The sequence below is a fragment of the Pelodiscus sinensis genome, chromosome 8 (genome assembly GCF_049634645.1).
Source record: "Pelodiscus sinensis isolate JC-2024 chromosome 8, ASM4963464v1, whole genome shotgun sequence".
NCBI lineage: Eukaryota > Metazoa > Chordata > Testudines > Trionychidae > Pelodiscus > Pelodiscus sinensis.
This window is the reverse complement of record NC_134718.1, coordinates 3,485,972-3,508,837: the sequence shown is the minus strand read 5'-3', so window position 1 is coordinate 3,508,837 and position 22,866 is coordinate 3,485,972. Positions and strand designations below refer to the sequence as shown.

General features: G+C 67.9%; 1 protein-coding gene across 15 annotated transcripts in view; it reads right to left on the bottom strand.

Annotated features, from left to right (window-relative positions):
* CAMK2G (calcium/calmodulin dependent protein kinase II gamma) overlaps nt 1–22,866 on the bottom strand; it is an 84,334-nt gene that overhangs the window by 46,517 nt on the left and 14,951 nt on the right. For all 15 annotated transcript variants that reach the window (XM_075934608.1, XM_075934609.1, XM_075934610.1 and 12 more), the window contains 2 exons: nt 6,166–6,225; nt 1,981–2,035 (listed from right to left, as the gene is read on the bottom strand). In XM_075934608.1, coding sequence (XP_075790723.1) covers nt 1,981–2,035; nt 6,166–6,225 — 115 coding nt within the window. The remainder of the gene's footprint in view (nt 1–1,980; nt 2,036–6,165; nt 6,226–22,866) is intronic.

Sequence of the window (22,866 nt, the reverse complement as noted above, 5' to 3'; positions counted from 1 at the left end):
GGAAAAGATCCCGTTCTCCCTACGGCTGCCCCAAACACACCAGCACCCTCTGCCCCGGCCTACAGCCTGTACCCGCCATGGAAAAGACCCCGTTCTCCCTACGGCTGCCCCAAACACACCAGCACCCTCTGCCCCGGCCTACAGCCTGTACCCGCTATGGAAAAGATCCCGTTCTCCCTACGGCTGCCCCAAACACACCAGCACCCTCTGCCCCGGCCTACAGCCTGTACCCGCCATGGAAAAGATCCCGTTCTCCCTACGGCTGCCCCAAACACACCAGCACCCTCTGCCCCGGCCTACAGCCTGTACCCGCCATGGAAAAGACCCCGTTCTCCCTACGGCTGCCCCAAACACACCAGCACCCTCTGCCCCGGCCTACAGCCTGTACCCGCCATGGAAAAGACCCCGTTCTCCCTACGGCTGCCCCAAACACACCAGCACCCTCTGCCCCGGCCTACAGCCTGTACCCGCCATGGAAAAGACCCCGTTCTCCCTACGGCTGCCCCAAACACACCAGCTCCCTCTGCCCCGGCCTACAGCCTGTACCCGCCATGGAAAAGACCCCGTTCTCCCTACGGCTGCCCCAAACACACCAGCACCCTCTGCCCCGGCCTACAGCCTGTACCCGCCATGGAAAAGACCCCGTTCTCCCTACAGATGCCCCAAACACACCAGCACACTCTGCCCCGGCCTACAGCCTGTACCCGCCATGGAAAAGACCCCGTTCTCCCTACGGCTTCCCCGAACACACCACGCACCCTCTGCCCCGGCCTACAGCCTGTACCCGCTATGGAAAAGACCCCGTTCTCCCTACGGCTGCCCCAAACACACCAGCACCCTCTGCCCCTGCCTACAGCCTGTACCCGTCATGGAAAAGACCCCGTTCTCCCTACGGCTGCCCCAAACACACCAGCACCCTCTGCCCCGGCCTACAGCTTGTACCCGCTATGGAAAAGATCCCGTTCTCCCTACGGCTGCCCCGAACACACCACGCACCCTCTGCCCCGGCCTACAGCCTGTACCCGCTATGGAAAAGACCCCGTTCTCCCTACGGCTGCCCCAAACACACCAGCACCCTCTGCCCCAGCCTACAGCCTGTACCCGCTATGGAAAAGACCCCGTTCTCCCTACGGCTGCCCCGAACACACCAGCACCCTCTGCCCCGGCCTACAGCCTGTACCCGCTATGGAAAAGACCCCGTTCTCCCTACGGCTGCCCCAAACACACCAGCACCCTCTGCCCCGGCCTACAGCCTGTACCTGCTATGGAAAAGACCCCGTTCTCCCTACGGCTGCCCCAAACACACCAGCACCCTCTGCCCCGGCCTACAGCCTGTACCTGCTATGGAAAAGACCCCGTTCTCCCTACGGCTGCCCCAAACACACCACGCACCCTCTGCCCCGGCCTACAGCCTGTACCCGCCATGGGAAAGACCCCGTTCTCCCTGCGACTGCCCCAAACACACCACGCACCCTCTGCCCCGGCCTACAGCCTGTACCCGCCATGGGAAAGACCCCGTTCTCCCTACGGCTGCCCCAAACACACCAGCACCCTCTGCCCCGGCCTACAGCCTGTACCCGCCATGGGAAAGACCCCGTTCTACCTGAAACAAACTCCTCATTCCTTAACATTGGATCCCAGTCACGGGACAGAACCTGCCGCCCGCTCGCCCCGAGCCTGCAGTCAGGCAGTTCCTCCGTCCATCCCACTCCCCCAGGGACTCCCCCCGTGCTGCTGCCTGAGCTCCCTCACACAGGGCTCCCCATCCCCCTCCCCCCGCACTCCAGCCCCCCAACGCAGGCGCAGCTGGGAGGCTCAGAGGACCGTGCGCACGGGCTTCCCCAGGGTGAGCTCTGGCCCAGTGGGGGTCTGGCGACAGCCCAGCCGGGGCGGGACGCGCTGCCCAGTGACTGTGCCCCCCGCGAGGAGGGGAGGGGGCTGGGGCAAGGAGAAGGGAACGGAGCCGGGGGAGGCACTTACAGGTCGAAGACGAGGTAGTGGAACCCTTCCTCCGAGATGCTGTCATGGAGCCGGACTGCGGAAACACAAGTGAGAGAGACGGGCCTTCAGAGAGCCCACAGCCAAGACAGCGGTGCCCAGGCCCGCTCTGCCCCCGGCGCCCTTCGCCTGCTCTGCCTCCGCCCTGGGGGCACCGTGGGATGCCGGACCCCGCCCCTACAGCCCTGCTGTCACAAGCAGCTGCTGCGCCGGTCGCCCCACAAGCGCAGTGCGCAGCCAAACGGGGGGGGGGGGGGCACTGCGACCGGCCCGGAAGGCAGCGGGGGAGAGGAGGAAGCTGGCCCCACACGTCAGGAGCAGCGGGCCCCAGGGTGCGCTCCACAGGCAGGGAGACCCAGCGGGCCCCAGGGTGCGCTCCACAGGCAGGGAGACCCAGCGGGCCCCAGGGTGCGCTCCACAGGCAGGGAGACCCAGCGGGCCCCAGGGTGCTCCACAGGCAGGGAGACCCAGCGGGCCCCAGGGTGCGCTCCACAGGCAGGGAGACCCAGCGGGCCCCAGGGTGCTCCACAGGCAGGGAGACCCAGCGGGCCCCAGGGCGCTCCACAGGCAGGGAGACCCAGCGGGCCCCAGGGTGCTCCACAGGCAGGGAGACCCAGCGGGCCCCAGGGCGCTCCACAGGCAGGGAGACCCAGCGGGCCCCAGGGTGCGCTCCACAGGCAGGGAGACCCAGCGGGCCCCAGGGTGCTCCACAGGCAGGGAGACCCAGCGGGGCCCCAGGGTGCTCCACAGGCAGGGAGACCCAGCGGGGCCCCAGGGCGCTCCACAGGCAGGGAGACCCAGCGGGCCCCAGGGTGCTCCACAGGCAGGGAGACCCAGCGGGGCCCCAGGGCTGGCGGCGGAGCCGGGGGCCGAGCTGCTCCCGGGGCTGGCGGCGGAGCCGGGGGCCGAGCTGCTCCCGGGGCTGGCGGCGGAGCCGGGGGCCGAGCTGCTCCCGGGGCTGGCGGCGGAGCCGGGGGCCGAGCTGCTCCCGGGGCTGGCGGCGGAGCCGGGGGCCGAGCTGCTCCCGGGGCTGGCGGCGGAGCCGGGGGCCGAGCTGCTCCCGGGGCTGGCGGCGGAGCCGGGGGCCGAGCTGCTCCCGGGGCTGGCGGCGGAGCCGGGGGCCGAGCTGCTCCCGGGGCTGGCGGCGGAGCCGGGGGCCGAGCTGCTGGGACTAGCTCTCCGCGGGCGCACCCTAGCGCTCGGACACTCTTCGCTTGCTCTACCGCGTGGCAATCTGGGCTCATTTCAACAAAGGGCGCCTGCGCTGCAGCCCCCTCGAACACCAGCACAACCGGACGCTTCTCCTGCTGCTCAGCTCTGGCCTGGGCCCCCCAACGGACCTCATCTGCTCAGGGCTGGGCTCAGGGAGCATCTGCCGCCCACTGTCCCTCCAGGGCACGAGGAGGGGTCACGTGGCCAGTGCCCCCGCCTGGCACCGCAAAGGGCACCGTGGGCAGGCAGACGAGAGAAGCTCTGCAGGACCCCCACGCCCGACAGGCTCATGTCTGCTTCCTGCGGCTGCCAGCTCCAGGGGCAGAGTTAAGGTTAAAGGGCCCAGCAGGGCTGCCCCATCGCTCTGTTTGCTGGCTGTTAAGTGAATTCGATGGGGAGGAAGGGTGCGAGGCCCCGCCCCTCAGCCCCTAAGGCATTAGCCCGCGCTTGCGTGCCACGCCGCTGCTGAAACACAGCTGCCTTTGCCGCAGGACCCAGCCCTGTGCCGGGACTCCTGGCCCCTGTGGCGCGGGAAGCGCAGCATGCAACGTGTGCAAGAAGCCCCAGTGGTACGGTCACATACCAGCTGCTCCTTCCAGCCGGCAGCAGCCTCGCATCTGGGCGGGTTCCACCCCCGCATGAGGCGCCGCTGGAGGGCTTGGATCCCTCCCCCCAGATGCCCTGGCGGGGTCACTTTACTGAGCTGGGGGGCAGGCGAGGCGAAATAAAATGAACCCTGCCCACCCCTCCCCCGAGGAAGCTCTCAGTAGCCAGAGGACGCTGCAGCTACAAATGCAAACACACATGGCTTGACAGATGGCGAACCGAACACGATCGGCAGCAAGGCCGCCAGATGGCCCCCGCCCACGCCCCTTCTCTCCACCTGCTCGCCCCCGGCAGCCTGCGAGAGAAACCAGCCGCCCACCTCCAACGGGCGGAGCCCCGGCACAGCGGGGCCGCGACCAGCCCTGCTCCCACAGAATCCGGCGGCAGCTGCTCAGGCTGCTTCCCAAAGGGCTTGCCTTTTCATTGGAATGGGCTACTGACAAGCGTTCAAGTGCGACACACAAGCACCTGCGGAGGCCGGCTGCTCCCGCCGCTGCGACCGGCTTCCCGAGACGGCGACCAACAGGAGCAGGGGTCTGCGCTCTGCCCCCGGTCCCGGAGCAGGGAACCCAGCTGGCTGCGTGCGCGGCCGGCCGGCCCCAGACGGCTCCCACTGACCGGCTGTCAGAGCGGTGCGCCCCCGCCAGCCAGGCAGCCGAGGGGCCGGGCGAGGCTGCGCTGACGGAGCCCACGGGAGCACCCACCTTGTGATTCTTGGGGGTCTCAGGCCGGATGCACCAAGAACTGCAGCTGTGCAGAGCGGGGCCCGAGAGCAGCCGGCCCACCCGGGCACCCAACACGGCGAAGCACCCGCAGAGCCGTGCCCCCGAGCCGACGCGCCCTGACATCGGCCACCTCTGCCGGGATCCGGCACCGCACCCTCTGGCTCGCCTCGCGCTCCCCGGCCCCAGCCAGGCACGGAGGGGTGTCCGCGTCCGGCCCGCAGGGACCCTGCCGCTCGGGGGAGCGCCACAGGCGCCTGGCAAGGCGGGGGAGACTGCGCGCTCCCCCCATCATGGTCTGCGGGTGGGGAAAGGGGGGAAGTATCTGGCCCCGCCCCTTCTGCCTGAGGCCCCGCCCCTTCCAGTGTGGCTCAGGGCCACTTCAAACATTTCTGAAAAAAATGACCCCCCCCCCCCCCCCCCAGCAAGACTCAACCTGGCAGCGGCCCCGCCCCCGCCCCCTGCCCACGGGGAGAGCTCAGGCAGGCGCAGAGGGGCTCCTGCCGACACCAGCACCTCTGCCAGCGCTAAGGGGGCACGCTCCCACCTGCACAGACAGCCCGGGGCGTCCAGCCACAGGAAGGGAGCAGAGCTGCAGGCTGGCCGGGCGCGGCTTTGCAGGTCACAGGAGGGCAGCAGTGCGGACGCGAAAGGGCCTGGGAGTGTTCCGGGCAGGCGCGGCTCACGAGCCGTCCCGACGCGGCAGGAGCCGGTGGGCGGGGGAAGGAGACGCCCTCCCATTCAACTTGTGGGATATCTGGGGCCACGGGGGCCACAGCCCCACCACCGGAGCTACTTGTGGGAAAGAAACCCCGTGTCCCCCTGGCACCCGAGACAGAGGTAAGCCTCCCCTGCAGCCCACTACCGGAGCCTGCCGCCTGCCCGAAGGAGGCCCTCAGCCCTCTCCCCAGAGCCACACGGCCACCGGGCCCATGCTGGGCCCGCACCCACTCAGGCCCCAGCACAGAGCATGAAGGAAAGGGATGAGCGGGGCTTCTGGCAAACGTCCCTGCCACGGAGCTTGGCCAGGCACAAGGATCCCACGCCTGGGCCTGCAGGCGAGCGCATCGCGTGGGGGGGGGAGGGAACTTCGTTCTTCCCTTCCTTGACATTCAAGTCAGTCGTCCCCGCGCCTCAGCCCAACCCTGCAGCCGCCCCCCCTCGCTGGAGGAGACAGAAACCCGCAGCGGGATAACCATAGAAACCAGCCGGGAGCCGCACAGCAGACAAAGCCCTTTCAGGAACGGGAACAAGGTGTCAGCTCTTTTGCACACAGAGCCAGTGACCAGGCGGGCTGAGCGCTGGCGGGGAGCACACCGAACACAGCCCTTTCGGGGGCACCCAGGAGAAGGAAGTGGGGTGCATACGGCAGCGGGCTCCGGCCCCGGCAGCACCCCCTTGTGCAGCCACACGGGAGAGATTCAAATGCTGCCGGCTGATTAGCCGAGCGCCCACGGCTAGGTTTGTTGCTAGTGGTGGTGCACATCTGCACGCGCCTCCGTGCGCATACATTTATTCCACACACCGATGCGAACATTTAGAGCAGGGAGCAGGACAGCGCTGCAGGAAGGAGGCCAGCACGGGGCGGGCGAGCAGTGACCGTCACCGGCCCTGCAACAGAACTTACCGATATTGGGATGCTTCAGGAGCCGGCAGATTCGGGCCTCGCGTTCCAGTTTCTGATGATCTGCAGAGGAGGAGGAGACAGGGCGTGAGCGGGCACACGGACCCTTGCTTAGCCCCCCGGGACAGACGGCTCAGCAGGAGGCTGAGCACAGCGAGGCGGAGCTCTCTGCCGGGCCGTGGGCGACCCCCGTGCTGGTTGGGTCTCCCCAGAGAGGTACCGCGGGCCAGCGTGCTGCCGGGGTGCCATGCCAGCCTGAGCTCGCTGGCTTCGGAGACTGGCCCCCTCTCTGGGCGGGCGTGTGGCACGAGCTCTGCCGGGAGTCGGTGCAAAGGGAGTGGCAGAGGCAGAGTGCCCCAGAACCCACCCCGAACGCCTCCAGGAAGTCGCGGCCTCCTCAGGGCTCCGGGGCAGCAAAGACCCACATTGTACAGGTCCCGGCCTCTCCGCCAGCCCGTTCTCCTCTTACCCAGTCCTCCCTCCCGCCCTAGCAGGAACCACCCCCGCAGGGACGACACACAAGCCCAAGGTAGTCCCAGGGACACACACGCATCACACCCGACACACCGGCCTTCGCGGGACCCCACGCCCAGGACAGGAGTTTGAGAGACGCAGACGCTGCACCCCTCCCAGCTCTAGGAGTGACAGCCGGGTGTCCAGACACCTGCCTCCCCACGGATCACACTTCGCAGATTTCCACACACCAGCTGTCAAGCCCACAACCCCCACAGCAAACAAACGCAGCAACGCGCGGACCTGGGGCGGAGGGATTCATCTGCTCAGCTCACCAGGGTCCAGGCGTTCATCTGGCCTGCCCTGCCTAGGGTCTGAGCAAGGAACCCAACGCAGCACCTGGAGCACTCGAACCAGCGAAAGGCCGACCTCCCACAGGTGTGCCCTGCAACCGTGACTACGGAGAGACGCCCGCACTGCTGCAGTGCCGGCCGTGAACAGCTCCACCGGGCACCACCGCGCCCTGGCACGGCGGCACAGGAACAGAACCCAGGCGGCCACCTCCCCTGCCGCGCCACCCTCCACTTCCAAGCGCACAGCGGCCTGGCCGTATTGGCGCAGCCATCAGATGGCTTGTGGGGCCGTGTCTCAGCAACGGGACAGCGCTCCGCCCTCGGCAGAGCAAGGCCATGCCGGCGAGGGCCCACGCAGTGCTGGGCACGCCGGGACTCAGGCCGGCGACACGCACGGCGCTCACAGGGCCCAAGACCATCTCCCGGTTTGCCGCCAGGGCCCACGGCCATGCCAGCGTTGTCACTGGGACCCGTCTGGGCAGCCCAAGGAAATCGTCCAGCTCGCACGGTGTCAGGGTCTCGCTCTTCCTGGCACCACCCGCGCTGCCCGCAGGGCCCCAGCTCTCCTGCAAGAGACGGGCGCCTCCCCCGGGCGCCACGCGGCTAACGGGGATGGGAGCAGACCAGGCAGTAGTGTCCCTGCAGGCCAGCAGACAGCGTGCTGGGCCGGCTGCTACGGTAACAGCAGCTGCTTTCAGAGCCGACTCGTTAGCAGCCGGGAGATTTTGGAGCCAGGGACTCACCTGCACCGGCAAGGCCTTAGCCAGGGCAGTGTCAGCTCCTGAGGGACCTCGCTGCATCCCTGTGGCCTAGAGCCAGCAGCTGCCCCGCGCCCCGACCGCCCGCCAGGCCGGTGAGAAAAGCGCGGCCTGCGGGATTCCCAACGGCCCAGCAGCGACACGCAACAGACTTCAGCGCCGCTCCTACTGCCCCGCCTCTCGCTCCCCCGCCGTTCACCACGGACTCCCCTCGTGCGCGTGTACCCCAGGCTATGCTATCTCACGGGGAGACCAGTCGGGGTTCCTGGGCGGGGGCACAAGGTTATTGTTTCTGTTCACGAAAGGGCTGTGTCCTCTGCTGAGGGTGGCCCCACAGGGAGCCTCTTCCGGGGCGCCCAGAGGAAGGAGTGGGATGAACGCAGCAGCGGGCTCCGGGGACTGCGGAGGTCCCCGCTCTGCCCTGCACGAGGCGCTAGTCTGCAGCTCAGCCAGCGCCAAGGGCCCGGCAGTGGAGACGAAGCGGCAGGGGCAGGGTTTTCATGCTCCAGGGACAGCGCAAGCCGTCAGCACACTGCCTGGGCAGGGGCCCTGTGGAAAGGGACTGGGGTCAGAGCGGCCCACAAGCTAAATAGGAGCCAACAAGGTGACGCTGCTGCAAAACAAGCAGACCTGACTGTGGGAGGCGCACGCAGGCGCGTTGTGAGCAAGACACGAGTCGTTGTTCTTCCGCTCTGCTCTGTCCTGACTGGGCCTCACCTGCAGGACTGTCCAGTGCTGGGCACCGCGTTTCAAGAAAGATGTGGAGAAAGTGGCGAGGGTCCAGAGAAGAGCAAAGGAATGAGGAAAGGCCTAGAGAACGGGAGCTAGGAGGGGAGGCTGAAGGAACTGGGCTTGTTTAGTCTGGAAAGGAGAAGACAGAGGGGACATGACAGTGATTTTCAAGTATTTAAAAGGGTGTCACGGGGGGGGGGGGGAATTGTTCTCCTTGGTCTCAACGGACAGGACAAGCGGCAATTGGGCTGAAACTGCAGCCAGGGAGGTTGAGGTTGGACATTGGGAAAAACTTCCTGCCTGCCGGGGGGAAGGGGGGGAACACTGGGATAAGCTGCCTGGGGGGTTGTGGAATCCCCACCCCTGGAGGTACTGAAGAGCAGACGCCTGCCAGGGCTGGTCTAGACGGTGAGGGCCGGGGACTGGACTCGACCTCGAGGTCCCTTCCCGTTCTAGTGTCTGTGATTCCTCCGGGCTCACTCCATCTCCGGACTCAGCAAGAGGGCGCCCAGGACCTGCCTCCAGAGACGCTGGAAATACTAAGCTGGCGGGTGCCCGACGACGCACACGCCTGCAGGCCCCTGTAGGTGAGGGGAGACCAGTGTCCGAGAAGGGAAAGCCAAGGCATGGGGGAGGGAGGGCAGCCCCAGCTGGCTCCGAGCCTGGGGAAGGCGAGGACACCCCAGGGCATGCCACGGGACAGTGGCGGGCAGGAACCTCCGTGGCGAGCAGCGACCCGACAGCTGCCCGTGCCCAAGGGCTGACGGCCGAGGCCCCGCTGGGACAAGATGCAGCATCCGAAGGGGACTCGCTCTCCTCGGAGCCCCGCCGGCCTAGAGAAGTGCACTGCCGTTCAGCCGGCCCCCGCAGCGCCCGGCCCCCGCAGCCCCGCCCGACAATGCGGCACAGCAGCCAGCAGGACACCGGGGTGGGACCCAAGCCCCTGGCCGGGGGGAGAGGCAATCCGGGACAGGACTCGTCCACAGCCCCGTTCCCCACCCCCGCCACCGAGGCAGCCGTGTGAGCCCAAGGCCTGGTTTCAGGGCAGAAGTTCAGGCAGGAGGGGACAGGGAGGCCGTCAAAAGCCTCAAAAGCAGAAGCAGCCTAGAAACGAAACCACCAGCTCTGACCCAGGAACAGCCGGGCCCAGCTTCCCCTGCAGGCGCTCGGCTCCTCGTTTCCACAAGTGACCCCCAAGCCCTGCAGCCCCTGTAAGTCAGGGCCGGAGGGTGTGAACCAACTCACCTGCAAGTCCCCCAGGAGAACAGGGCGAGCTCTGGGACCAGCCTGCCGCCGGCGTCCCTGCCCCGTTCGGGCCCCCCCCCTGCAGACAAACCCGGCCCCCACCCACGCGCTGGCCAGTGCACTCAGCCGCGCCGGAGGGAGACGCTCGCCGACGGCAGGCGCTGAGCCAAAGGCTGCTTGTGCAGGCGCCGGTTACAACTCCAGCTCAGAGCGAGTCCCCCACAGGCCCCCGGCGACGGCCCAGACCAGACTGCGGGCCAGGCCCCCCGGCCACAGCAGAGCAGTCACCGGGAGGAGGCTGCGCGGACGGGGCGGCTGTCCACACACCGGGGGCCAGGCCCCCGGCCACAGCAGAGCAGTCACCGGGAGGAGGCTGCGCGGACGGGGCGGCTGTCCACACACCGGGGGCCAGGCCCCCGGCCACAGCAGAGCAGTCACCGGGAGGAGGCTGCGCGGACGGGGCGGCTGTCCACACACCGGGGGCCAGGCCCCCGGCCACAGCAGAGCAGTCACCGGGAGGAGGCTGCGCGGACGGGGCGGCTGTCCACACACCGGGGGCCAGGCCCCCCGGCCACAGCAGAGCAGTCACCGGGAGGAGGCTGCGCGGACGGGGCGGCTGTCCACACACCGGGGGCCAGGCCCCCCGGCCACAGCAGAGCAGTCACCGGGAGGAGGCTGCGCGGACGGGGCGGCTGTCCACACACCGGGGGCCAGGCCCCCCGGCCACAGCAGAGCAGTCACCGGGAGGAGGCTGCGCGGACGGGGCGGCTGTCCACACACCGGGGGCCAGGCCCCGCCCTGCTACACTCACGCCCCAGGGCGCCTGGCATCAGCCACGCGGACACGTCTCGGCCCAGGGCCGCTTCCTGCTCTGACAGACACGACTGCGAAGCTGCAGATGGAACACGTCCCCCCGTCCGGCTCCGGCGGCGCAGGCCACGAACATCCCAGCGCACGGCGGGTCCGTGCCAGGGGAGCAGGGACACAACCGTGGCTGCCGGGGCACCTGCGACGACCCCTCCACACAGCAGGCAGCTCCCGAGCCGGTCCCTGATCAACTGCAGCATGTTACAGCCCTGAAGCCGCCCCACACAGGGCCCCACTGCCAGCCACAGCGCTTGGGCCGAGGATCTAGGGCCGTGTGCTTCCTAAAAGGGGCGCTCCTATGGACCCCCATGGGCGCCCCCCCGCGGCTCCTACAGGCCCTCACGGGCGCCCCCCCGTGGCTCACATGGGCCCCCCCGGCACCCCGCCCCCCCCGGGGCTCACACGCGGCTTTGATCAGTCGGGTGGAATCTCAGAGGCTGGTTACGGCCAGTGGAAGGGGCCAGCGTCCCCCGTCCCCTTGCTCAGGCGCTGCTCCCGCTGCGCAGGATTCCCCGGAAAAGGGGCTAGAGCAACGGGGGTCCCCTCGGGCTGCGCCCTGCCAAAGGCGGGGACGGCGGCTCTCCTGCCGCGTGGAGGGCAGTGCAAACGGCCAAACATTCCCCTCAACCACAAATCTCAGGCCAGGCTGCGGCAGCGTTGCTGGGCCGAGGCTGAAGGACTTGGTGCCAGGGTGCCCGGGGAGAGAAGCGGCAGCAGAGGAGGGGGAAGGCCTGGAGAGATTAACGTGTTTATCTCTTCGCTTACGTCTCCCGCTGGCAGCAGCAGGCCTGGACCCAAGAGCGCGGGCGGGGAAACGCTTCGCCCGGTCGGAAGGGGCCCTAGCGGCTCCGGTCAGCACCGCTGGGCGCACCAGTAACCGCCAGGCCGACCGGCTCCCCTCCGGCTCCCGGGGCATGGCATGGCCAGAGGGGATCCCCACGCTGCAGCCCCCAGGGCATCTCTGGGCACACAGCGTCGCCGCAGCCTCGCTCCCTATGCTGCCCGAGGGGGGACCAGGGCGAGCAAGGCAGCCCCGAGCTCCAGGCCAGGGCGCAGACAGCCCGGCCGGGCGCTGGGAGAGCCCCTCCGGAAGCCGGCTCGCTGCTCGCCGGGCCTGCCGCCACGCCGGACCCCAGCGGGACGGACTGAACCTCACTCAGGCCCTTGGGAGTCACATGCAGAACAGCAGTGTCTTTCTGTCATCCGGGCAAAGGCTTTTCGTTTTCCAGCCGGCCGGCCTTTGGGGAGGGTTTGCAAAGGGCACGCTGGAAAACCCAGGGGCTTTCTGCCAGCCGGAGGCAGAAGAGTGCTTGAGTGCTTCCTCCCCCACCAAATGGCTGGCCCCTCCAATGACACCCCGCCCAGGACTTAACAACCTCCACATCCCAGTGGCAGAGGCCAGGTCACAGCAAGGGAAACTGAGGCCCAGAAGCACCCTTTTACTGGGGAAGCCACTCTGACGCTGCGGGGCCCAGACTCGTGTCAGTGCGGCGTGCTCAAACAGCCCGCAGGTCCGGCGTCTCTAGAGCGAGAACCAGGCCCCAGGACGCCCGCCGCCCGCCCGGGGTAAAGGAAGCCGCGACCGCACGTTCGCACCCGGCGTTCGGGTTTTGTGCCTCATTTCAAGCCGCAGGGAAAGGGTTAAAAACAACATTGGGTGCCCACCTGAAAGCGCACCAGCGCCCCCTTGGGCCCCGCCTGCACACGTCTGCGTGGGGACCGCCCCCCCAACCTCGCCCAGAGAGGGGGTCGGGGCTGGGCGAGTGGGGGAGACTGGGCTCCCCGGCTCCCGGCCTTAAAGCATCTGACGGCAGGGGCGGGGGCATCTGCTGGCTTGTGTGGCTATTAGTGTTCGAATGGGACCGCAGGCAGGGCCTGCGCCACACCCAGCCCCCCAGGCAGGACAAAACCACCCTCCTGGCCTGGCGCCGGGCCCAGCTCACCGCACCCGGGAGCGGAGCGTTCTCCTCCGCACGCGTGTCCTGGCGCCCGTACCGCCACGGGGCTCGCTTCCTGTACGGCAGCCAGCCACTTCCTGCTCTGCGCTCGCTGCCCGGCGGCTCCCGGGTGCACAGCGTCGTCTGCCAGAGCCCGGCCCGGGGCGGCTCAAGAGCGGATGAGCCCGGGCGTCCATCAGCTTCTACTTTCCTCCCGCTGCAGCAAAGGGGAGGCGTCAAACCTCAGCCGCGTCCATGCCACAGCCGCACCTTCTGCTCAGGCAGCTGCGCCTCCCCGTGTGCAAAGACCTCCCCCCCCAGAAGGGCAGACAGGGACCCGGCCCCAGGCCCTCGGTAAACACAGAGCTCTGCCTTGAGCCAGGCAGCCCCGCGCGGACGTTCGGGGACGACTCTCCTGGCGGCCAGGCCCCCTGCTCCTCACACCCAGGCGAGGGGCACGACGTGCAGCTTTCCCACTTCCCAGGCAGCGCGGCGTTACTCGCAGGGGAGCGGGGCGGTGTCACCGAGAGGCAGGGAAAGCGTTACTCGCAGGGGAGCGGGGCAGTGTCACCGAGAGGCAGGGAAAGCGTTACTCGCAGGGGAGCGGGGCAGTGTCGCCGAGGGGCAGGGAAAGCGTTACTCGCAGGGGAGCGGGGCAGTGTCACCGAGAGGCAGGGAAAGCGTTACTCGCAGGGGAGCGGGGCAGTGTCACCGAGGGGCAGGGAAAGCGTTACTCACAGGGGAGCGGGGCAGTGTCGCCGAGGGGCAGGGAAAGCGTTACTCGCAGGGGAGCGGGGCAGTGTCACCGAGAGGCAGGGAAAGCGTTACTCGCAGGGGAGCGGGGCTGTGTCACCGAGAGGCAGGGAAAGCGTTACTCGCAGGGGAGCGGGGCGGTGTCACCGAGAGGCAGGGAAAGCGTTACTCGCAGGGGAGCGGGGCAGTGTCACCGAGGGGCAGGGAAAGCGTTACTGGCAGGGGAGCGGGGCGGTGTCACCGAGGGGCAGGGAAAGCGTTACTCGCAGGGGAGCGGGGCAGTGTCGCCGAGAGGCAGGGAAAGCGTTACTCGCAGGGGAGCGGGGCGGTGTCACCGAGAGGCAGGGAAAGCGTTACTCGCAGGGGAGCGGGGCGGTGTCGCCGAGAGGCAGGGAAAGCGTTACTCGCAGGGGAGCGGGGCGGTGTCACCGAGAGGCAGGGAAAGCGTTACTGGCAGGGGAGCGGGGCAGTGTCACCGAGAGGCAGGGAAAGCGTTACTGGCAGGGGAGCGGGGCGGTGTCACCGAGGGGCAGGGAAAGCGTTACTCGCAGGGGAGCGGGGCAGTGTCACCGAGGGGCAGGGAAAGCGTTACTCGCAGGGGAGCGGGGCAGTGTCACCGAGAGGCAGGGAAAGCGTTACTCGCAGGGGAGCGGGGCAGTGTCACCGAGAGGCAGGGAAAGCGTTACTCGCAGGGGAGCGGGGCGGTGTCACCGAGAGGCAGGGAAACCGTTACTCGCAGGGGAGCGGGGCGGTGTCACCGAGAGGCAGGGAAAGCGTTACTCGCAGGGGAGCGGGGCAGTGTCGCCGAGGGGCAGGGAAAGCGTTACTCGCAGGGGAGCGGGGCAGTGTCACCGAGAGGCAGGGAAAGCGTTACTCGCAGGGGAGCGGGGCAGTGTCACCGAGGGGCAGGGAAAGCGTTACTCGCAGGGGAGCGGGGCGGTGTCACCGAGAGGCAGGGAAAGCGTTACTCGCAGGGGAGCGGGGCAGTGTCACCGAGAGGCAGGGAAAGCGTTACTCACAGGGGAGCGGGGCAGTGTCGCCGAGGGGCAGGGAAAGCGTTACTCGCAGGGGAGCGGGGCAGTGTGACCGAGGGGCAGGGAAAGCGTTACTCGCAGGGGAGCGGGGCAGTGTCACCGAGGGGCAGGGAAAGCGTTACTCGCAGGGGAGCGGGGCGGTGTCGCCGAGAGGCAGGGAAAGCGTTACTCGCAGGGGAGCGGGGCGGTGTCACCGAGAGGCAGGGAAAGCGTTACTCGCAGGGGAGCGGGGCAGTGTCACCGAGGGGTAGGGAAAGCGTTACTCGCAGGGGAGCGGGGCGGTGTCACCGAGAGGCAGGGAAAGCGTTACTCGCAGGGGAGCGGGGCAGTGTCACCGAGGGGCAGGGAAAGCGTTACTCGCAGGGGAGCGGGGCAGTGTCGCCGAGAGGCAGGGAAAGCGTTACTCGCAGGGGAGCGGGGCAGTGTCGCCGAGAGGCAGGGAAAGCGTTACTCGCAGGGGAGCGGGGCAGTGTCACCGAGAGGCAGGGAAAGCGTTACTCGCAGGGGAGCGGGGCAGTGTCACCGAGAGGCAGGGAAAGCGTCACTCGCAGGGGAGCGGGGCAGCGTCGCCGAGGGGCAGGGAAAGCGTTACTCGCAGGGGAGCGGGGCAGCGTCACCGAGAGGCAGGGAAAGCGTTACTCGCAGGGGAGCGGGGCAGTGTCACCGAGAGGCAGGGAAAGCGTTACTCCCAGGGGAGCGGGGCAGTGTCACCGAGAGGCAGGGAAAGCGTTACTCGCAGGGGAGCGGGGCAGCGTCGCAGAGAGGCAGGGAAAGCGTTACTCGCAGGGGAGCGGGGCAGTGTCGCCGAGGGGCAGGGAAAGCGTTACTCGCAGGGGAGCGGGGCAGTGTCACCGAGAGGCAGGGAAAGCGTTACTCGCAGGGGAGCGGGGAAGTGTCACCGAGAGGCAGGGAAAGCGTTACTCGCAGGGGAGCGGGGCGGTGTCACCGAGAGGCAGGGAAAGCGTTACTCGCAGGGGAGCGGGGCGGTGTCACCGAGGGGCAGGGAAAGCGTTACTCGCAGGGAAGCGGGGCGGTGTCACCGAGGGGTAGGGAAAGCGTTACTCGCAGGGGAGCGGGGCGGTGTCACCGAGAGGCAGGGAAAGCGTTACTCGCAGGGGAGCGGGGCGGTGTCACCGAGGGGCAGGGAAAGCGTTACTCGCAGGGGAGCGGGGCAGTGTCACCGAGGGGCAGGGAAAGCGTTACTCGCAGGGGAGCGGGGCAGTGTCACCGAGGGGCAGGGAAAGCGTTACTCGCAGGGGAGCGGGGCAGTGTCACCGAGGGGCAGGGAAAGCGTTACTCGCAGGGGAGCGGGGCAGTGTCACCGAGAGGCAGGGAAAGCGTTACTCGCAGGGGAGCGGGGCGGTGTCACCGAGAGGCAGGGAAAGCGTTACTCGCAGGGGAGCGGGGCGGTGTCACCGAGAGGCAGGGAAAGCGTTACTCGCAGGGGAGCGGGGCGGTGTCACCGAGGGGCAGGGAAAGCGTTACTCGCAGGGGAGCGGGGCAGTGTCACCGAGAGGCAGGGAAAGCGTTACTCGCAGGGGAGCGGGGCGGTGTCGCCGAGAGGCAGGGAAAGCGTTACTCGCAGGGGAGCGGGGCAGTGTCGCCGAGAGGCAGGGAAAGCGTTACTCGCAGGGGAGCGGGGCAGTGTCACCGAGGGGCAGGGAAAGCGTTACTCGCAGGGGAGCGGGGCAGTGTCGCCGAGAGGCAGGGAAAGCGTTACTCGCAGGGGAGCGGGGCAGTGTCACCGAGGGGCAGGGAAAGCGTTACTCGCAGGGAAGCGGGGCAGTGTCACCGAGGGGCAGGGAAAGCGTTACTCGCAGGGAAGCGGGGCAGTGTCACCGAGAGGCAGGGAAAGCGTTACTCGCAGGGGAGCGGGGCGGTGTCGCCGAGAGGCAGGGAAAGCGTTACTCGCAGGGGAGCGGGGCGGTGTCGCCGAGGGGCAGGGAAAGCGTTACTCGCAGGGGAGCGGGGCAGTGTCGCCGAGAGGCAGGGAAAGCGTTACTCGCAGGGAAGCGGGGCGGTGTCACCGAGAGGCAGGGAAAGCGTTACTCGCAGGGGAGCGGGGCGGTGTCACCGAGGGGCAGGGAAAGCGTTACTCGCAGGGGAGCGGGGCGGTGTCACCGAGGGGCAGGGAAAGCGTTACTCGCAGGGGAGCGGGGCAGTGTCACCGAGGGGCAGGGAAAGCGTTACTCGCAGGGGAGCGGGGCGGTGTCACCGAGAGGCAGGGAAAGCGTTACTCGCAGGGGAGCGGGGAAGTGTCACCGAGAGGCAGGGAAAGCGTTACTCGCAGGGGAGCGGGGCAGTGTCACCGAGAGGCAGGGAAAGCGTTACTCGCAGGGGAGCGGGGCAGTGTCGCCGAGAGGCAGGGAAAGCGTTACTCGCAGGGGAGCGGGGCAGTGTCGCCGAGGGGCAGGGAAAGCGTTACTCGCAGGGGAGCGGGGCAGTGTCGCCGAGGGGCAGGGAAAGCGTTACTCGCAGGGGAGCGGGGCAGTGTCACCGAGGGGCAGGGAAAGCGTTACTCGCAGGGGAGCGGGGCAGTGTCGCCGAGAGGCAGGGAAAGCGTTACTCGCAGGGGAGCGGGGCAGTGTCGCCGAGAGGCAGGGAAAGCGTTACTCGCAGGGGAGCGGGGCAGCGTCGCCGAGAGGCAGGGAAAGCGTTACTCGCAGGGGAGCGGGGCAGTGTCGCCGAGAGGCAGGGAAAGCGTTACTCGCAGGGAAGCGGGGCGGTGTCGCCGAGAGGCAGGGAAAGCGTTACTCGCAGGGAAGCGGGGCGGTGTCACCGAGGGGCGGGGAAAGCGTTACTCGCAGGGGAGCGGGGCAGTGTCACCGAGGGGCAGGGAAAGCGTTACTCGCAGGGGAGCGGGGCAGTGTCACCGAGGGGCAGGGAAAGCGTTACTCGCAGGGGAGCGGGGCAGTGTCGCCGAGAGGCAGGGAAAGCGTTACTCGCAGGGGAGCGGGGCAGTGTCACCGAGAGGCAGGGAAAGCGTTACTCGCAGGGGAGCGGGGCAGTGTCACCGAGAGGCAGGGAAAGCGTTACTCGCAGGGGAGCGGGGCAGTGTCACCGAGGGGCAGGGAAAGCGTTACTCGCAGGGGAGCGGGGCAGTGTCACCGAGAGGCAGGGAAAGCGTTACTCGCAGGGGAGCGGGGCAGTGTCACCGAGGGGCAGGGAAAGCGTTACTCGCAGGGGAGCGGGGCAGTGTCACCGAGGGGCAGGGAAAGCGTTACTCGCAGGGGAGCGGGGCAGTGTCGCCGAGAGGCAGGGAAAGCGTTACTCGCAGGGGAGCGGGGCAGTGTCGCCGAGAGGCAGGGAAAGCGTTACTCGCAGGGGAGCGGGGCAGTGTCGCCGAGGGGCAGGGAAAGCGTTACTCGCAGGGGAGCGGGGCAGTGTCGCCGAGAGGCAGGGAAAGCGTTACTCGCAGGGGAGCGGGGCAGCGTCGCCGAGAGGCAGGGAAAGCGTTACTCGCAGGGGAGCGGGGCAGCGTCGCCGAGAGGCAGGGAAAGCGTTACTCGCAGGGAAGCGGGGCGGCGTCACCGAGGGGCGGGGAAAGCGTTACTCGCAGGGGAGCGGGGCAGTGTCACCGAGAGGCAGGGAAAGCGTTACTCGCAGGGAAGCGGGGCGGTGTCACCGAGGGGCGGGGAAAGCGTTACTCGCAGGGGAGCGGGGCAGTGTCACCGAGGGGCAGGGAAAGCGTTACTCGCAGGGGAGCGGGGCAGTGTCACCGAGGGGCAGGGAAAGCGTTACTCGCAGGGGAGCGGGGCAGTGTCGCCGAGGGGCAGGGAAAGCGTTACTCGCAGGGGAGCGGGGCAGTGTCACCGAGGGGCAGGGAAAGCGTTACTCGCAGGGGAGCGGGGCGGTGTCACCGAGAGGCAGGGAAAGCGTTACTCGCAGGGGAGCGGGGCAGTGTCACCGAGGGGCAGGGAAAGCGTTACTCCCAGGGGAGCGGGGCGGTGTCACCGAGAGGCAGGGAAAGCGTTACTCGCAGGGGAGCGGGGCAGTGTCACCGAGGGGCAGGGAAAGCGTTACTCGCAGGGGAGCGGGGCAGTGTCGCCGAGAGGCGGGGAAAGCGTTACTCGCAGGGGAGCGGGGCAGTGTCACCGAGAGGCGGGGAAAGCGTTACTCGCAGGGGAGCGGGGCAGCGTCACCGAGGGGCAGGGAAAGCGTTACTCGCAGGGGAGCGGGGCAGCGTCACCGAGAGGCAGGGAAAGCGTTACTCGCAGGGGAGCGGGGCAGCGTCACCGAGAGGCAGGGAAAGCGTTACTCGCAGGGGAGCGGGGCAGCGTCACCGAGGGGCAGGGAAAGCGTTACTCGCAGGGGAGCGGGGCAGTGTCACCGAGGGGCAGGGAAAGCGTTACTCGCAGGGGAGCGGGGCAGTGTCACCGAGGGGCAGGGAAAGCGTTACTGGCAGGGGAGCGGGGCGGTGTCACCGAGAGGCAGGGAAAGCGTTACTCGCAGGGGAGCGGGGCAGTGTCACCGAGAGGCAGGGAATGCGTTACTCGCAGGGGAGCGGGGAAGTGTCACCGAGAGGCAGGGAAAGCGTTACTCGCAGGGGAGCGGGGCAGTGTCACCGAGAGGCAGGGAAAGCGTTACTCGCAGGGGAGCGGGGCAGTGTCGCCGAGAGGCAGGGAAAGCGTTACTCGCAGGGGAGCGGGGCAGTGTCACCGAGAGGCAGGGAAAGCGTTACTCGCAGGGGAGCGGGGCAGTGTCGCCGAGGGGCAGGGAAAGCGTTACTCGCAGGGGAGCGGGGCAGTGTCACCGAGGGGTAGGGAAAGCGTTACTCGCAGGGGAGCGGGGCAGTGTCACCGAGGGGCAGGGAAAGCGTTACTCGCAGGGGAGCGGGGCAGTGTCGCCGAGAGGCAGGGAAAGCGTTACTCGCAGGGGAGCGGGGCAGCGTCGCCGAGAGGCAGGGAAAGCGTTACTCGCAGGGGAGCGGGGCAGCGTCGCCGAGAGGCAGGGAAAGCGTTACTCGCAGGGGAGCGGGGCAGTGTCGCCGAGAGGCAGGGAAAGCGTTACTCGCAGGGAAGCGGGGCGGTGTCACCGAGGGGCGGGGAAAGCGTTACTCGCAGGGGAGCGGGGCAGTGTCACCGAGGGGCAGGGAAAGCGTTACTCGCAGGGGAGCGGGGCGGTGTCACCGAGAGGCAGGGAAAGCGTTACTGGCAGGGGAGCGGGGCAGTGTCACCGAGAGGCAGGGAAAGCGTTACTCGCAGGGGAGCGGGGCAGTGTCACCGAGGGGCAGGGAAAGCGTTACTCGCAGGGGAGCGGGGCAGTGTCACCGAGGGGCAGGGAAAGCGTTACTCGCAGGGGAGCGGGGCAGTGTCACCGAGGGGCAGGGAAAGCGTTACTCGCAGGGGAGCGGGGCAGTGTCACCGAGGGGCAGGGAAAGCGTTACTCGCAGGGGAGCGGGGCAGTGTCGCCGAGGGGCAGGGAAAGCGTTACTCGCAGGGGAGCGGGGCAGTGTCACCGAGGGGCAGGGAAAGCGTTACTCGCAGGGGAGCGGGGCAGTGTCACCGAGAGGCAGGGAAAGCGTTACTCGCAGGGGAGCGGGGCAGTGTCACCGAGGGGCAGGGAAAGCGTTACTCGCAGGGGAGCGGGGCAGTGTCACCGAGGGGCAGGGAAAGCGTTACTCGCAGGGGAGCGGGGCAGTGTCACCGAGGGGCAGGGAAAGCGTTACTCGCAGGGGAGCGGGGCAGTGTCACCGAGAGGCAGGGAAAGCGTTACTCCCAGGGGAGCGGGGCAGTGTCGCCGAGGGGCAGGGAAAGCGTTACTCGCAGGGGAGCGGGGCAGTGTCACCGAGAGGCAGGGAAAGCGTTACTCGCAGGGGAGCGGGGCAGTGTCGCCGAGAGGCAGGGAAAGCGTTACTCGCAGGGGAGCGGGGCAGTGTCACCGAGAGGCAGGGAAAGCGTTACTCGCAGGGGAGCGGGGCAGTGTCACCGAGAGGCAGGGAAAGCGTTACTCCCAGGGGAGCGGGGCAGTGTCACCGAGGGGCAGGGAAAGCGTTACTCGCAGGGGAGCGGGGCAGTGTCACCGAGAGGCAGGGAAAGCGTTACTCGCAGGGGAGCGGGGCAGTGTCACCGAGAGGCAGGGAAAGCGTTACTCGCAGGGGAGCGGGGCAGTGTCACCGAGGGGCAGGGAAAGCGTTACTGGCAGGGGAGCGGGGCAGTGTCACCGAGGGGCAGGGAAAGCGTTACTCGCAGGGGAGCGGGGCAGTGTCACCGAGGGGCAGGGAAAGCGTTACTCGCAGGGGAGCGGGGCAGTGTCACCGAGGGGCGGGGAAAGCGTTACTCGCAGGGGAGCGGGGCAGCGTCGCCGAGAGGCAGGGAAAGCGTTACTCGCAGGGGAGCGGGGCAGTGTCACCGAGGGGCAGGGAAAGCGTTACTCGCAGGGGAGCGGGGCAGTGTCACCGAGAGGCAGGGAAAGCGTTACTCGCAGGGGAGCGGGGCAGTGTCACCGAGGGGCAGGGAAAGCGTTACTCCCAGGGGAGCGGGGCGGTGTCACCGAGAGGCAGGGAAAGCGTTACTCGCAGGGGAGCGGGGCAGTGTCACCGAGAGGCAGGGAAAGCGTTACTCGCAGGGGAGCGGGGCAGTGTCACCGAGGGGCAGGGAAAGCGTTACTCGCAGGGGAGCGGGGCAGTGTCACCGAGAGGCAGGGAAAGCGTTACTCGCAGGGGAGCGTGGCAGTGTCACCGAGGGGCGGGGAAAGGTTACTCGCAGGGGAGCGTGGCAGTGTCACCGAGAGGCAGGGAAAGCGTTACTCGCAGGGGAGCGGGGCAGTGTCACCGAGAGGCAGGGAAAGCGTTACTCGCAGGGGAGCGGGGCAGTGTCACCGAGAGGCAGGGAAAGCGTTACTCGCAGGGGAGCGGGGCGGTGTCACCGAGAGGCAGGGAAAGCGTTACTCGCAGGGGAGCGGGGCAGTGTCACCGAGGGGCAGGGAAAGCGTTACTCGCAGGGGAGCGGGGCAGTGTCACCGAGAGGCAGGGAAAGCGTTACTCGCAGGGGAGCGTGGCAGTGTCACCGAGGGGCGGGGAAAGGTTACTCGCAGGGGAGCGTGGCAGTGTCACTGAAAGGCTTATGGAAGACGCAGCGTTTAAGCTCTCCGGTCAGCAATTAATACTAATATCTGCCTGTGCTTAACTAGGACACCACCCCGGCTGTTGGAACCCCACTCATGTGTGGCCTGCCCGCTAAGACACCCCCCTGGCTTCCAAGAGGCTTGCTGCCAAGAGCCAAACCCAGAGTCTTGGACTGAAGGGCTGGCAGGCCAGTCAGAGCAGAAAGCCATTTTCAAACACACCGGCCCAGCTCACGGCCTAGGGCAGCCCCGAGCTGGGACCCTGGCCCTGAACCGGCGTCCAGCCGGCCGGCTCTCCGCGGTCACCCCAGAGGATGGCTGAAGCCAGCACTCAGGGCATGCAGTGGCCTGGCTCCCCAGACTCTCTGGATGCTCCCGGAGTCCCACGGGGGCCGGGCGGGCTTCACCGCGGAACCGGCGGGGGAGCCCAGGTCGGATTTTAGCCCTGAGAGCCGTGCAGCGCGCCTTCAATGCTTCCTCCAGCCGCTCACGCTCACCGGAGTCCTCAGCCGACGGCTGAGCACAGGCCAGGGTGCAGTCAGCACAGTGCACGCTAGTTAGAGGGCTGCTCGAACCTGCACTGTCGTGACTGCAATCCACTTCTCACAGCCACGTACCTGGGACCACGGCTTCACGCCGCTTCCTCGCAGGCACGGCGCCTTCCCAGGCTGACACGGCAATTAGACCTCCGGGTTCTTGCCACCAAGTCACCCCGAGGGACCACACACCGCACAGCAGCTTCCTACCAACGCCCCACGGCACCGTTTCCAGCTCAGCAGGGTTCCAGCCCTGCCAAGGAGCACACAAGCTCCTACATAACCAGAGTCCGGTTTGAAACTTGGCTAATAATTGTCACTGCCACAGATGCCTGCTGACCGGCCCTGGCTCGCTTGGCCTCAGTGCAAACAAGCCAACTCCAAACAGCACTGGAGCAGAGCGGGGCGGGATTCAGGGACCTCCCTTGGCAGTTCCTCCAATTACAAGAGCAAACTGACCCGCTCATCTCAAGTTTCAAGCTTCAGTGCAGGAGGGAATCTCTTCGATTACAAGCAAGGAGTCTCCTGCAGCCGGAGCCCAAAGGGCAAGGGTCAGGAAGTGCAGGTAACCCTGCACGTGTGCATTGGGCCAGGGACGCGGCAGACGGCTGGCGCTGAAATAAAGGAAGCTCAAAGCAAAGTGACGACAAACAACCTCTCGGCCACAGGTCCAACTGTTAGCAAAGCGCCCAGCGCCGGCCGGGCCACTCGGTCTGCGATCCAGCCTCTGACGGCAGCCAGAGCAAAGGGGAAAAGACGGGGCAGAGGGGAAGCGGGATTTCTTCCTGGCCCCCAGGCGCTGACCCGAGAGGAGAGGGGGAGAGCCCATGCCACCTCCCCCTGCATCGCGGCAGAGGCCAGCTTTCCTTCCCCAGAAGCGTCTCGGCCCACCTGACCCAGGGAGTCGGCTTCCACCACAGACGACAGGTTCGCTGGGCAGAGGAGCCGATGCGTCGGGTCTCCCCGCAGTA